This window comes from Pieris brassicae, chromosome 1 (genome assembly GCF_905147105.1).
Source record: "Pieris brassicae chromosome 1, ilPieBrab1.1, whole genome shotgun sequence".
Classification (NCBI taxonomy): domain Eukaryota; kingdom Metazoa; phylum Arthropoda; class Insecta; order Lepidoptera; family Pieridae; genus Pieris; species Pieris brassicae.
In genome coordinates this window covers 19,144,318-19,159,119 of record NC_059665.1, presented here as the reverse complement: position 1 = coordinate 19,159,119, position 14,802 = coordinate 19,144,318, and the positions used below count along the sequence as shown (strand labels likewise).

The 14,802-nt window shown below is 31.8% G+C and overlaps 1 protein-coding gene across 3 annotated transcripts in view; it reads right to left on the bottom strand.

Moving 5' to 3' along the window:
• LOC123708795 (apoptosis-stimulating of p53 protein 1) overlaps positions 1 to 14,802 on the bottom strand; it is a 175,796-nt gene that overhangs the window by 84,104 nt on the left and 76,890 nt on the right. For all 3 annotated transcript variants that reach the window (XM_045659717.1, XM_045659741.1, XM_045659732.1), the window contains one exon: positions 5,586 to 5,644. In XM_045659717.1, coding sequence (XP_045515673.1) covers positions 5,586 to 5,644 — 59 coding nt within the window. The remainder of the gene's footprint in view (positions 1 to 5,585; positions 5,645 to 14,802) is intronic.

Genomic DNA, 14,802 nt, shown 5'->3' with positions numbered 1-14,802 from the left:
GTCAACGCGAAACCTTTTGTATCGCTTTTCGTTTTTCCTAAGAATGATGAATCGGCCTCCATTACCCCTTGAGACAAGGGTAATATAAATATTTACCACTAGATATCGCTGAATTAGGGATCCCTAAATCTATTACCAATAATTTTTTTTTTAAATAATGTTCCCAGATCTACTAATGCACCACAAATAGAACATATGTATTCTATAAAATGTGATTATTACACTTGTTTTCAGTCTGGTCACTTTATATTAAAAACTGATAAACGCCTATAGACACCTGCAACACCGTGGTGTACTACGGAACTTTTATAATAGGTTCTTTCCTTAAAGGCCCCTAAGTTAAAAAAAAATGTGTGCGTGAGTCTCTCAATCTCTTTATGACCGTATTTTTCGAAAAATGATCTACTATATGCAACTTTACAGAAATTGGTTAAATTAAGTTAAAGTTTAACAAAAGGCTTTTATTATCATAGACATGAATACGAATAATACAATTATTTAATTTTACCTTATAACTACTTAGATTATTACAGAATTTCATTAATTCTATAATAAAGAAGTTTAACTTCTAAAAGAAATCGGTTGTAAAAGGCAATCAATAAACGAAGCATATCCATCCATTCCCTTGTACAAAACATTTTATTTAGGAGTTATGATGTAGGTCACATCATAACTCCTAAATACTAATACCTAATAACTGTCTTGTAAAACTTCAAGACAGTTGAAAGTGCCTGATTTTCGAACACTGGTCATTATTGGAATTGACATTTTACACGATACGACAATTCTGTCATAAATAAATGTATGAGGCATTTATCATTTTGTTGGCAAAATATTAAAGCGCGTAAAATCGTGTACATATAATTAGTCCAGCCATAAGTTTTGTTACAAATGAAAATTCATTTTTTTAAATGAAGTAATGTAATATTATTAAAATTTATACCTCCATATGTCTTAGTCTCAGCAAAAAACAAAAAAAAATATTGACGACGACGATGTACCTTTCCGACTACTTGAGCTTCTTTAGAGCGTACACTTAATCATTTTGCTTATTGTAGTTATTCTTCAATCGTGAAAAACTTTTAATCGGTGGATATTTCTGTGCTTTTAACCTACGTATCGCGTGTGTTTTGATCGATTCACTCTCTTTAACTTTAAAGATTGATTTCGGGCTTATCCTGTATATCGATGATAAGCACTGAGCTTCAGGTCTTGTTTTATATATATGCGACAGAGCAGGAATCTTCATTTCTCAACAACTTCGAATCTGTTTCATGAGCATTTTTTCAAGCTAATAAGCAAGTAGTTGGATCAGCCTTCTGTGCGTCACACAAGCCGACTTTTTCAGTCTATGACGTGTCAGTTTCATCACGATGTTTTCCTTTGCCGTTCGAGCGCATGTTAAATTCGATGTTAAATTCGCACATAGAGTAATTGGTGCATATCTGGGGATCGAACCTATGACCTCAGGGATGAGAGTCGCACGCTAAAGCGACTAGGTCAACACTGCTCATTATGTAAAGCTAAATTAAAACAAAAAGAACCAGAGTATGTCGCCTACGCTGAAAGAATTCTCTGTAATTACAGCAAAAATGCTTCGTTTAAACTACTATTTCCCTAATGAAGATACATTCCCTGCAAAATGAAATGGCAGCGTTATTTACGTATGTTTGTTTTATGAAGTTATTTTTAAATTAAAGTCAGTTTTCACATTCGTTGATATTATTATATACATGTATATCGTTCAAACTTCGTTACACGAAATATTTAAATAACTCGACTCGAGTTCTTTTCAGCTATCGTGGAATTTTATTATGACCAGACTATCGAAATGTTCCTTTTTTTAATCCTAGATAACAGCGGAATGTTGCCCTAATAACGCCATGTATTGGCATAAAGTTGATATTTGCAATATCCAGCCAGTTTGTTTACAAAATTTACTCTATACTAACTCGTGTATTAAAGAAGTTTTGCATGAATTAATTAGATTATTAGAAGATATAGAAAGTACAATTACAGTAGTGATTGGGCAGATTATGGTAGGCACTACTTATGTACTTGACACAGATTGGTTAAAAGTTCTCATTCAAAATTGCATTGGTAAAACAGCAATTATATGAAAAAATTACAAAATGTTAAAGAAGTTCGTTCAGCAGTTAAACATTTATTTATGAAACCATCAGAAAAACCAATAATTAATCTTCAGTTGATCATAACAAAACCAACGTTTAATAATAATATTGTTATTTGATGTTAAGTGGCATTATAGCGCCGCGGCCATGGACATGGACTCAATGACAGAGGGCTCGCGATTACGTTGCCATCATTTTAAGAATTGGTACGCTCTCTTGAAGGTCTCTTGAAGGAAGTCGAATTGGTTCGGAAATTCTTTAGGGGGATTTTATATATTGATGGTGTGCGACAAAAACTGGCTTAAATAACGTTCAGTTACGGAACAACGGATGCCGAGATGATACGAATGGAATTTCGTATTCCACCTTGACGTCCGATGATTAAACTCATCTGCACGTAATAATCTAAACAAAAGTAATGATGATATAATTAACTGGCTCGCAGCCACTGCGCTTACACGGCTCCACATTATAGCGGGTTTATTATTGGCATAGTTTTCGCACTTCCCACATCGAATAGTTAAGTGCAACTCCATTTCATTGCCCTATTTCAAGCTATTCAAAGCCCTTAAAGTTTGAATGCAAATACTCATAATACGTTTGTTGGAAACTACGATGGTTCTGTGAAAATCGTTTTTCCGTTTACCTTTAATTAACGAGGTCGATCATGAAACGATATTCGTTTTTCGATATATAGGTCATAATTTTTGTTTTTAAATACGGAATTTGGTATTTGAAATAATTGTTTAAAATTGGGGCACTGCTGAAATTAAATTAATACAAAAATGAATATGCGGAGTATTATTTATAAGTATTGAAGATGTTGAGTACTATATAGAGCAAAGTGTAATCTTGTATTCCTATCTAGCGTCGGTGAATATAATCAACATCAGTTCATAACTAATATTTTTCTTTGTACTTCCCGTTTGAATATAAATTAAAAATACATAGCATTGCCGGCCAGTCTTTATTAGAAATTTATGAAAAGAATAAAAATACACGGCTCCAGAGATTACTGAAAGTCGGAGCATGAATATTATCACTGCTTTGATGGAAATCCTCTTTACTTTCTGATATACCAAAGGGATTTGTATTAGATATTATCCATTGCATTAAGCTTTAGGATTTAGTGTGATCATACTGACTGTATAATAACTAAATGAAAAACCCGAATCAGAGCAGTATACTAAACACGTTTTTATTCTCATGAAAAGCAAATTCTCGAGCAAATAATAGATAGAAATAATTAATAACAAATAGATAACGATTTGTCTATCTAATCTAGGTCATTGTACTGACCTGACTAAGTGATAGCGGATTAACTCTGAAATTGACGTTATAAAATTTGAATTTAACAGCAGATGGCACAATCAATCAAAATTGTCAATACGCGTTCACTAGTGACAGTGACATGAACGATTTTTTTTACATAACTACAATATATGTACCTTATTTACACAAGCTGTACAATAGTTTTGCGTAGCATTTGTGTACGTTATGATTTGCCAGTTTTTGACAACTTGAAATACTTAGAATTCGCCTACATTTTTCTCGATATCTATTCGTTTAATTCTAAATACGAACAAGATGCTTACAAAACTTTATGTTAACTATTCGATTTTACTTATTGTTTATGATAAGGGTCTAATTACTATAAAAGATATGCCCGTGAGGGCCTTAATATCATGAGGAATCAACCTTCTGGGTTACCTACAGGTAGCCTTACAGTTATAAAGCTTTAAGTTTTACACAGGCGCTAAAGCTCCTAGACGAAAATGTAAGAAATTAAAATACGAAATGAAGAACGCGACTATACAATATTAACTAATTAATTACACAATTGCATGAGTAATCAATAGCTTTTAGATATATTTATTTATTTATACTTCGTTACCATAATATACATAATTATACAAATAAATAAAAACAAAAGGTAAGTAGGTTACATAAGTTATTAGGCAACAGGCGGCCTTATCGCTAACAAGCTATTTCTTCCAGGCAACCCTAGTACAAGAAGTGCATAATTAATTTACAAAAAAAAAAAACTCAAAATAACACGTAACTATAACTAAAATTAAATTAAATAAAATAAAATCCAAAGAAAAAATAAGGAATTCCATAGTAGGATACTTTGCACAGTGAAGGAGGAGTGATATAATTCAGTTATATTTTGATCTGTAACAGCAAACTATTAACAATTCATCACTAACTATGGTTATGCGGTAATTGGAATTAATTATGAATTTGAAATAGTTAAAGAGACCGCCGATGTGAATACATCGGTCACGTTGGGGATTGTACGCATATTTCGAATTACGGTACAGCTAACCGCAAATACAACATATAGCATTTATATTTTAACCAATACAGCCAAAGAGATTAAAATAGGTGACTTGAATTGTACTAATTAAACCAAACTTACGATCAGTTTTGCACATATAGATTGTGTTTCAATGAAATATTTATCGATTCAATCGCGCATTTATTACTCAAGGTTTCAATTGTTTTACAGCAGTCGCGGTCATTAAGGGAATGCTTGAGTGACTTGCGTGGCCTTTTTAAATAAAATCCTTATCTTGCCTCTACATGACTTCATAAACTTAATAAAATTTAAAGAATTTTCTCCTAATATCTGAGAGTATTAAGTTAATCGACATCGACAGTCATTCAGAAACCGAGAACCTGTTTGAGACGGTTGAACAAACGAAACAAATGTACGTATATGTAGCCAAGTCATAAAATTATTAGTTCTGTTATTAGATTCTGGATTCGAACAAATTTGTCATTGTGCCACCAAAATACGTCAAATAAAACTGACTCAATACTCAAAACTGTAATGGGGAATCCATTAGAAGCACTATACGTCCCTAATGAAATTTTACGATTTGATCACTAATACTAATGTACACATTAGTTATGCAGAATTAAAAGCTTATTTATTAAAATCTAACCATTGCATTCGAATTCAATTCCTTTCAATTGTCGCATAGGCTATCATGATTGGGCCATATATTTCACTTTAAATGGATCTTTAAGATAAATCACGAGTCATATATTGGCTTACCTTCCCTAAACGTTAGGGAGAAAATGCGACATATTTTCACCTTTGATCGACAATTTTCTGACACACATAGATGAACTCGGAACAAATTGATAAAAAATCTGCAATTTTTACGCTACATTTATTTGGTCTACGTGAATTGTTTTATTGTAAAGTTACAAAACGTGATACATTTTACATAAAAGTAATAAATTAATTGTAACGTAACAAAATAATAAGGAAATGATAGGATTGAATTAACGCTTATTGTCGTTTCCTTCTATTGACTTATTCAATTTACTTGTCTATTCAACCCGCTCAAGAATAATTTAATACGGCCTCGAAGAGAGCTTGAGACTTGAGACAAAATTAGAGATATTCTAGAAATAACAAATGTTATAGTTAATACACACCAATTCCTCAGGTGATCCCGGTTCCTTCATACCATTGCTCTTCTCCGCGCTCCCCGTCTCTGTAACAAACATAAAATCATTTAATACAATTACTGCTTTTATTACTCATAATAATTAACACCGTCAAGTAATGTTTTAGATATGCAAAAGTCGTTTCTAGGTTTTTGACAAGCAAAAGTAAAAGCGCGAACTTTGCCCTACCACGCACAATGTGGCCAAGTTACGTGCCGAGACTAATACAATGATAATCGGTGTTTGAGCATATTTTATTTATTAGTTATCGCTGCAGCAAAACACGATACTAAATAAAATATTTTTCAGACAAAGACCAATCGTTAGCAGGTTAATTAAAAATTGATTAAAAACGTGAAGCGACTGCATGCGAATTAATTGCATTGATTCAGTGACATTTAATTTTAAGGGTTAACTTTGCAATCTGCTTTTATCTATATATATATATAAAAATGAATCCCTATTTCCTTTGGTCATGACATCACGCGTGAACGGCTGGTCTAACTTTGCTAATTGTTTTTTTGTTGTGTTTGTTATTGTCGGAGAAGGTTCTCATGAAAGAAAAAAAAAGAAAAAATTGCGCGAAACATTAGATAATTTATGAATACATTTGTTATTTATTACAATTCAAACTTTTTTGATGTAACCTTATGGCGTTTGACATAACATTGACAGCATGCGTGCTGTAAATATCGTCAGAGGATGTAAGAAAAATGAATATCGTTTAAAACAAATGCTTCGATCGGAGTTAGTATATTGATAAAATACATATGAAACAATTACAGTCGCTAATTGTTTGTGGCATTAATCTTGAAAATCCATGTTTTTCACATGGCCAGTAGTCACCTATTCCCGTGTCGGAATACCAGAAAAACAAACAAAGAATGTTGTTTATCATAAAGCGTTAGAATAATAAACACTTTGTTTCTGTAATATTTTAAATTGTATTTAGTTATTATAACAATTCGAAATTAATATTCATATTTAAGACAGGACAACGTCTGTCGGGTCCTCTAGTTAGTAGGAACATAATTGTCGACCAATGAAAGATATGATTACTATGTAATGTAAAGAGTGCTTCATTGAATAAACTATAATATTTTAAAGCGTGCACGTATTATGAAAGAGTATACAGTACTAGAGTAAAATATTTGTATACCCGTTACTGTACAATGGGACATAGCCGATATATATATACGTCTAATTCATAAATATTTTTTTAAGGCAAGTAGGTAATCAGTCTTCACATGAGACAAACGTCTATTTTACTAAGACATGCAGGTTTCTTTGCGATGTTTTTCTTCACCGTACGAGCAAGCGTTTATGGTGTACATAGAAATACTTAACGATACGATAAACCACTGTACTAACACTGCAATAGATAACATAATTTTACTAACTGGTCGTCTCGTTATGCTTTTATTGGCCTCGGCTTCGTTAGGAGATCCTATGTAAGAGTACCATACACACGTCACGTTAAAACCGTCAAGGGTATGTAACTGCATTTTTTTAACTACTCTCTATTAAATAAGTTCTCACAAATAACCAAACTTTTGGATAAATTGCAGTAAATCTGCTTACGAAATACTTGAACGGCTCCATATCGTAACGAGATGTTTATTAAATACAGCTATGTTTAGAACTAACGAAAATCAAACTACATAATATTGAAGAAAGTATTTTTGTGGCTTAATTAATTGATTTATGCCTTGCGTAAAATATCTAACTGTAATATAGTTTTGTAAATTATGTATCTATTCGAGGGCTAACTGAGTTAAATTCTGGCTCACAAAAAAACGTTAAAGTAAAAAAGTACACCTTAAAAACTAACACAACATGCATACATACGTTTATAAAGTATACCTACTTAAATATACATGTGATAAGATTAACGTGTTAATCTAATTTTTTATGTTAATAAGAATACGACGTTACACTTAGTACACTTAGTAGGAATGGCGTAATCTATTAGCTTATTGACAACTAGATAATCTACTAGTTATACTCCTCTGAACAGATCTTTATCTGCAGTAAACAACGTTTTGAGGACATGCGAGGCTGACCCATCTTTTGATAGTCTCCACGTCGAAAGGCGTAAGATGCTGCAGTCATTATTCCGTTACCAAGAACAATTGCAAAGTTACTATATTAAATTTTTAAATTGCATATTTGATTTAGTATTTGTAATTCTCAAGCTAGTTTATTGTATTATTTCTTTTCTCTTTTATAATTTTAATGTTTTCCGTTAAATGTTGTGCATATTAATGCACATGATGTAAGTATGTCATTCGTTAGTGTGCCTGTTTAAAATAAATCAAACTTGTGTGGCCGAAACAATTATATTATAGAACGACATACTTATATGTTATATCGAAATTTAACCGCGAAGTTAGCGAGACCTTTTAAACGTTATTACTTAAATCGTTCAATTAGCCAAAGTTTCCAAATATTTTTCCCGCCAAATTAACCACAGTTGCAGTATTATGTCAGCCACTCTATCAGATTGAAGGGTCACGCGCGTAAGTTGACATCGTTGACACTTTAATGATAGTTTATGCATCGATAAAATCTATATCGCTTTCGAAACTTTCGCTGTCAACAATTGGCTACCGTAAAATTTGAACTCACGTTTGACTTATGTAATATCCCTTTGTTACTTTTACTTTTTTGCAATGTGTAAGCTGATATTTCGTCAAACGTTTTAATTGTCTAATATTTGGACTGCGGCTCTTGCGTAGTTAACAAAATCTCAATTTTGGATCTTTCCCAATATAAAACAATATTAATGCACTTATATAATAATTATTAGTTAAGTTTCGATTCTTATACTTAACTCGATACAAGCTACACTTCTTACTAATATAACAAGAAACAATATTAAATTTAAATTAAAAAAATACTACATAAGTCAAACAATTATAAATTATGCTATATACGTCATTTAAAAAAAATATTCGAATATAGGAACTCATCCTGTATGTGAATGAGAATTCTCGACAAGAACAGGTTTCTTGCATCGGCTATCTATGGCGCGTCAGTGTTTAGATTTGTTTATGACGTTTTACGTGCAATTTTAAATCGTTTGAATGGTTTGATTGTTATAAATTTACAGTTTATATGTCACTGGCCTTAGTATATATATATATGTGTGTTAATGATTTAATTATGTTCGACGTCCTTGTGGATAGAAAAACTGTGCCCAGTTTGTGTTTCCACCACATCAACTTCCTTTATATTAAGAACTGTTATACAATAAATAAATAACCAAATAGCAGTTTCGTCGTTGGCACTTATCGACGCGCTTAGACAAAACTCGAAATTTTGCAATACCTTCAAGTCTCCACCTTAATATCTTTAAATATTTTGTAAGGTTGTTTCTTATTTGCTGTTGTACTGTTTCTTGCTAATGTATTTTATAAGGTACTTAAAGGTATCCTTGATAATAGTTATCGCTTCTCATGTTAGTAAATTGTTCTTCTCTTTTTTCATAAAAGTGTAAAAATAATTTAAGAAATCAAAAACAATGTAAATCAGACAGATTTCTTTTCTGTTTCAGTATTTTATAAATCATACTTTTGTTTAATTATTTATATACGAAGCGTATGAGGTAAGTTATACTATACCATAATTATATTTTTTTTAATTTATTTATTTTATCAAAAAAAACTTAGTACATAGACTATTTAAATATGGTCAGCAGTTTCTCTGTATCCTCATAGTTGAGGTCCAGTAGTCACAGTGCTCTTCTTACTCTCATAAGATTTTTGTTACGTTGGGCTGTATGCCACCACTGCTTTATTCCTTACACCTTAATATCTAAATTACTAAAATTGCATTCCATTCAATGGTTTCCCTATTAAGTAAGCACGAGATAAATTCTCATCGACAATCAATGGTATTTCCATACCTTTACACTAAACGGACATCTGACACTCATAACACGTTTTCACGACCTGACAATGTTGCCAGATAATTACAGTTTTGGAGATTGGGCGATTGCCTCATGTAATTACAGGCAACTAGCGCCCACGGGTCACGCGAATTATGTATCCGTCACTGTCATGGCAACACTGTTTTTCATCAACCAAATTATGGATATGTGTAATTGACAAAAAAAATGACATTTCATGCCAATAGGATAAGTTTATATTTTAACTTTATTCATTTTTTGACTATGACATTAATCGTAATTTAAAGCTCTAGTGCCATCTAGTGACATGTGAACGTAAAAAAAGTTTCATTTTTTCTATAACTATGACGAAAACAAATTTTATACCACATAATTATTATTTATTTTCCTTTAAGTAACAGAAAATTCATCAAATTACTCTTAGGACAAAGAACAATTTTTTTGTAGAGTCGTGTTATTAGCAAAATGTCGTTTCAAGTACAGTGCTACTTGCACTACTTTGTATACGATTACAAAGTAATTTTGAAGTTGTGAATTTCGGCAACCATTTTTATCGACGTCTTACAATTATTATTTAACTTCTTCCAAACTAAGTAATAAAAAATTATTACAGTTTTGCGTAGAGAAATAATATTGATATATGTTCTAGTTTTGAAATGTAAAAAAGTCCTTTTTTAATAAAAAAACAGGGCCCAAAACAATATTACAGACAAGGTGATAATATGATTACCAAGTTTAATAAATATCTTAGCTAATAATAGGCTCCTTACACAATTACAATGATTTACTCTCTCGTTAACGTGTATGTACACTGTTTGTCTTTTCACTCAACATTATTAAGCTAGCAATGTTAGAAGACTTCATCGAAATGCTTTCTCATTATTTCTTAATTTAAATTTAAAACAACATTCATACGCAACAGAAGAATTTTTTTATGAACAATTATTTTAATTAGATTCCTGGACCAATAGAGATGTGAAACATATTAACCTCTTTAAAACGTGAGGTACAAAATTCAATGATTGAGGAGTAGTGATGCGGCGCAGCTTCAGCTTCAAAGTTATTTATCTGAATTAATGACCAATGTCAATAAAAATGTTATTTTGTGTTTTTTAGGGCATTTAGAAGTCAGTTTTATTTTTAAAGAATAGGATAGTGTGTATATTAAAGCAAACGAAGTAGCAACTATCTAACAGATAAACAAGTGGAAGCGTAGGTGTGAAACCTGTTTTACGTAAAAGTTAAAAAAAATATGTTTTTAAAGTACGACACATTGATTTATGTACTAACAGGTTTTCAAGGAAATTCGTTTTTTACCGATAATGTGGTTTTTGACCAATAAATCTCAAATGCTCAATTATACCCATGTTCGAGATTTTTAAATGGTATTTTATCTGTGAACAAAAGTTATTATAGTCAAAAATTAGGAATTTATTGACAAAGCCGGGTATGATTTGTATTATATGTCTAAAATACTTTTATTCAGCACCAATTTATTACTAATTGTTTATTTACTAGTAAAAGCGCACGGGTTCAAAATATCATAATTCCATGTGAAGTTGAAAAACTCATTATACATTATAACTTATAAACATTTTATCAAATGATTGTCAAAACTGTCAATTTTAAAAATTCAAAAGCATTCCAATGAATAGATACACTCAAAAAGCAAAAAAAGGGCCTGAATATTTTTCTTCCTAACGAGCATAAATTCCATTGGCATTTTATGCAGTGCTTTGCGCTTGAAGCGTACTGAGTTTGCCGCGTCAACGAGTAAATTGGTCCGTTCAAGTTTTTTTGACGTGTGACTTGTTTCTTTTTTATAAATAGCGGCAGTTATCTTCATACAAGGATATCGTGTGGCGGGAGATTTATTGCTGGGTGAATTTTAATAAAGGGAAAAATATTAAAACACAATATTAAGGAAATACTCAAAGAGAGTAACGACAAAAATGTTTTATCTCAAAGTAATACAGGTTCAGTAATTTTAGCCGGCCGCAAATGTATACCATTAATTAAACGTTCATATTATAATAAAAAAGTGTTTATTCATTTGACAACAATTCATTATGTGTTAGATTTGACAACCCTTTTAAGTAAAAAAAACCTTTGTCGGGGTCGATCTCTTCCATAACAAACTTAATCAGAAATTCCTTAAAATATGTGTACATATATAATTTAATTATATCTTTTATTTTAATCTTTTTGATTTTTCAAATGTTTTCAACACACCAGAGTGCATGTAAGTGAAAGCATAAGTTTGTGGGTGCAAAAGTGAGTGAGTGAGTTAATGAATTAAATGTGTAACTACACTTTAATCAGTATATGCACTGAAGATGGTCTCAGAAGCATCTCGAACACTGCGTAAGTTGTGTTCATGCTTATGAACCCAGTCCTTTAATCGTATTTTTAGATTGTAGCCGGTGAGCGATTATTTAAATTTTTATATTATAATAAGTCATATGTAATATAAAAATTTCTGTAACCTTAATTGAAATGGAGGCATAAATAATTATCGCGCAAGTACTTTTATATGTCATGAAATAATACAATTGTATATTCAACATGTCAGAAATTTAAATTTTTATTACAAAGGATATAAATATGTTTTCCGATAATTTTGATAATGTATTTACAATATTTTTTACCTACCTATCGGATAAATAAGAAACTAAAACAAATTTGAAACGTTTGGTTCCTGTGGCAGTGTAAAATGCTGGCTGATTATCACACATTTTTTTACACAGCGCAAATTGCAGTCTTTATAAAGCTTGACAACGAATTTTCCAAGGAAATAAATTCATAATAATTCGATCTGAAATCATTATATTTCAAGTTTGTAAAAAATCCGCATGTGCCAGCCAGTTATTTCAAATAGAATAAAATGAAAACCTGTTTCGTGTTCCGGAATGCTAGACGCGTCAAAAACATGAACAAAAAATTAAGAGGAATCCGTAATAGGCCGGCACGAGCTACCAAAAAGGTTATTTTAATTTAGCTATTTTAATTATACAGTTTAGAATATTATTTAAACTGTTACATTTAAAATGCCTTTCGTTTTACTTTTAGCCTTTCAAAAGCAATGTACGTGTAATTTAAGCAGTTTCATGAAACTGAATAGGTGAATAGCTGTTTCTATAAGGATGATGACTGATTTCGAACGTGACTTTTGTGAATTCTTTTCTGGATGTCAGATTATATATAATGTTCTCCAGATCAATTTGGACACAGTGAATAATATATACAGATTGACCATTTACGTAGGAGATAATTAGTGACCAAAGATGTCTGGGCACTGTTATTTTTAACATTTACCAAATACGTGGATGGAACGAATGTGCGACATGACCATACCACGAGAGGACGATGGCAAGACAGTTTTAGGTGCTCATGAGACACTTTCACTGTCAACTCCTTAATAATGCCAACATTAGTTTTATTATCAGAATCAGCAATGGCATATATGATAATCACCCCAAATTTGATCCCGAGTCCTCATTCTTACCCGTGGAATATGCGAACCACTAGACCGATGAGGCGAACTATATATACAGAAATGTTTTTTGAGTGCGTTTGTAATTAAACTCTTAAACGGCTGGACCGGTTCTGATAATATTTTTTGTGTATGTTAAAGTGGATTCGAGAATGTATTAGATTAACAAATAGATTTTTGATCCTATCCATCCGTCTGATATTTTTGTATGTAAAATAAAAAATAACGCTTTACTGTTGTAGAATTAATGTGATTAGGTATAGACGTATTCTTTATGAGTTATTATTATAAGCGTTTCCGTTGCAATTGCAGTTTTAGAATGAATAATAGAAGTAAATTATTCTAAAACGGTAATGTTTCTAAAAACTTCATTTATATTATTTGCAATTGCAACGAAACCCCTTATAAGACATAAAGGAAGTTCCCGTTTCTACTTAGTCGATTACAAAAAGTAACAAATTGCCATCATTTAGCTGCTAGTAATGTCTCGGCGTTTTATCAAAAGAATGTGTGAGTACCCTTAATAGTTCTACTCAAGTTTCAAGTTTTTATTAATTGAATCACTGAATTTAGATCTGTATTTATAAGTAAATTATCTTCATAATACGCTGGTTATTAAGAAGATAATTGATAGAATAGAAACTGCCAAAATAGCCAAAATACTTTTAACTTCAAATTATTTTTATAAAAAACCCAATACGAGCCAAAAACTATACTGTTGTAATAAAAAAGACATAAATACATAGTCGATTATACTTACGCTACTATAGGAAAAATTAAAAATACATTAGTTATTTCATTAAAATTTAATCATATTTTATTTTATAAGTAGTGTACTAACCAAAACTTTTGCTTTTTTCGTGTAGCTGGAGGCAAACGGGCAAGAGGCTCTTTTGATGTTAAGTGATACCGCCGCCATGAACCATCACATTGCCAGAAGGCTCGCAAATGCATTGCCGGCCTTTTAAGAATTGGTACGCTCTTTTCTTGAAGAACCCTAAGTTTAATTGGTTCGGAAATACTTCAGAGCTTCAGGAGCTGGTTTAATAGTAGTGATGCGCGGCAAAAACTGGCTTAGGTACGCTCAGGTATGGATGACGGACGTCGAGGTGATAAGCATATTTTGTATTCTGTCTTGACTTCCAATGATGAAACTCAGCTGCTGGTATTAGTCCGAACAACTCCTCTTAACACTCTGCATAAGGTAGATACGTAGTAACAATGTTTTTCTAATGTTTGATCTAGTCTATGCTTTATCTTTATGGACAAGATATTGCTAACAAATACTGTTGTAAAGGATTGCTCACTCAATGAAAGAAAAAAGCTCTTTTTATATAGGTATAGTCATAGGAACATTCTTAAGAATGTCAATGATCAAGTTGAATTCATAAATATGGATTTAAAGGGACGACTTTTTAAAGCTTTATAGGACCTACGCGTGCGATGACAACTCTAGCTATTTATGGCATCCGGTATCTCCATGGAATCTTCTGTGGGGCATAGGGCATATTTAAATGTATCTGTACGGCTGTTAACTTAATGAAGACCTGTATAGGGTTCCGGTCAATATATTAGATATATTTAAAGAACGTAATGACTAGGATACGAAAGGAAATGCTTAAATGGTTTAGCCATATAGAACATATAAATATAAAGTAGGTACAAGGCAAACGTGGATGGTGAAGTCGGGTTGGGTTGGTTGTACTCAGAATGAATGTGTCCGACATAGCAGGCGATATGGAGAGCTCAGGAGGAAATTTTAGTGGGTCTGGTTTCTCCCCTCTGATTAGCAGAGGGATAAG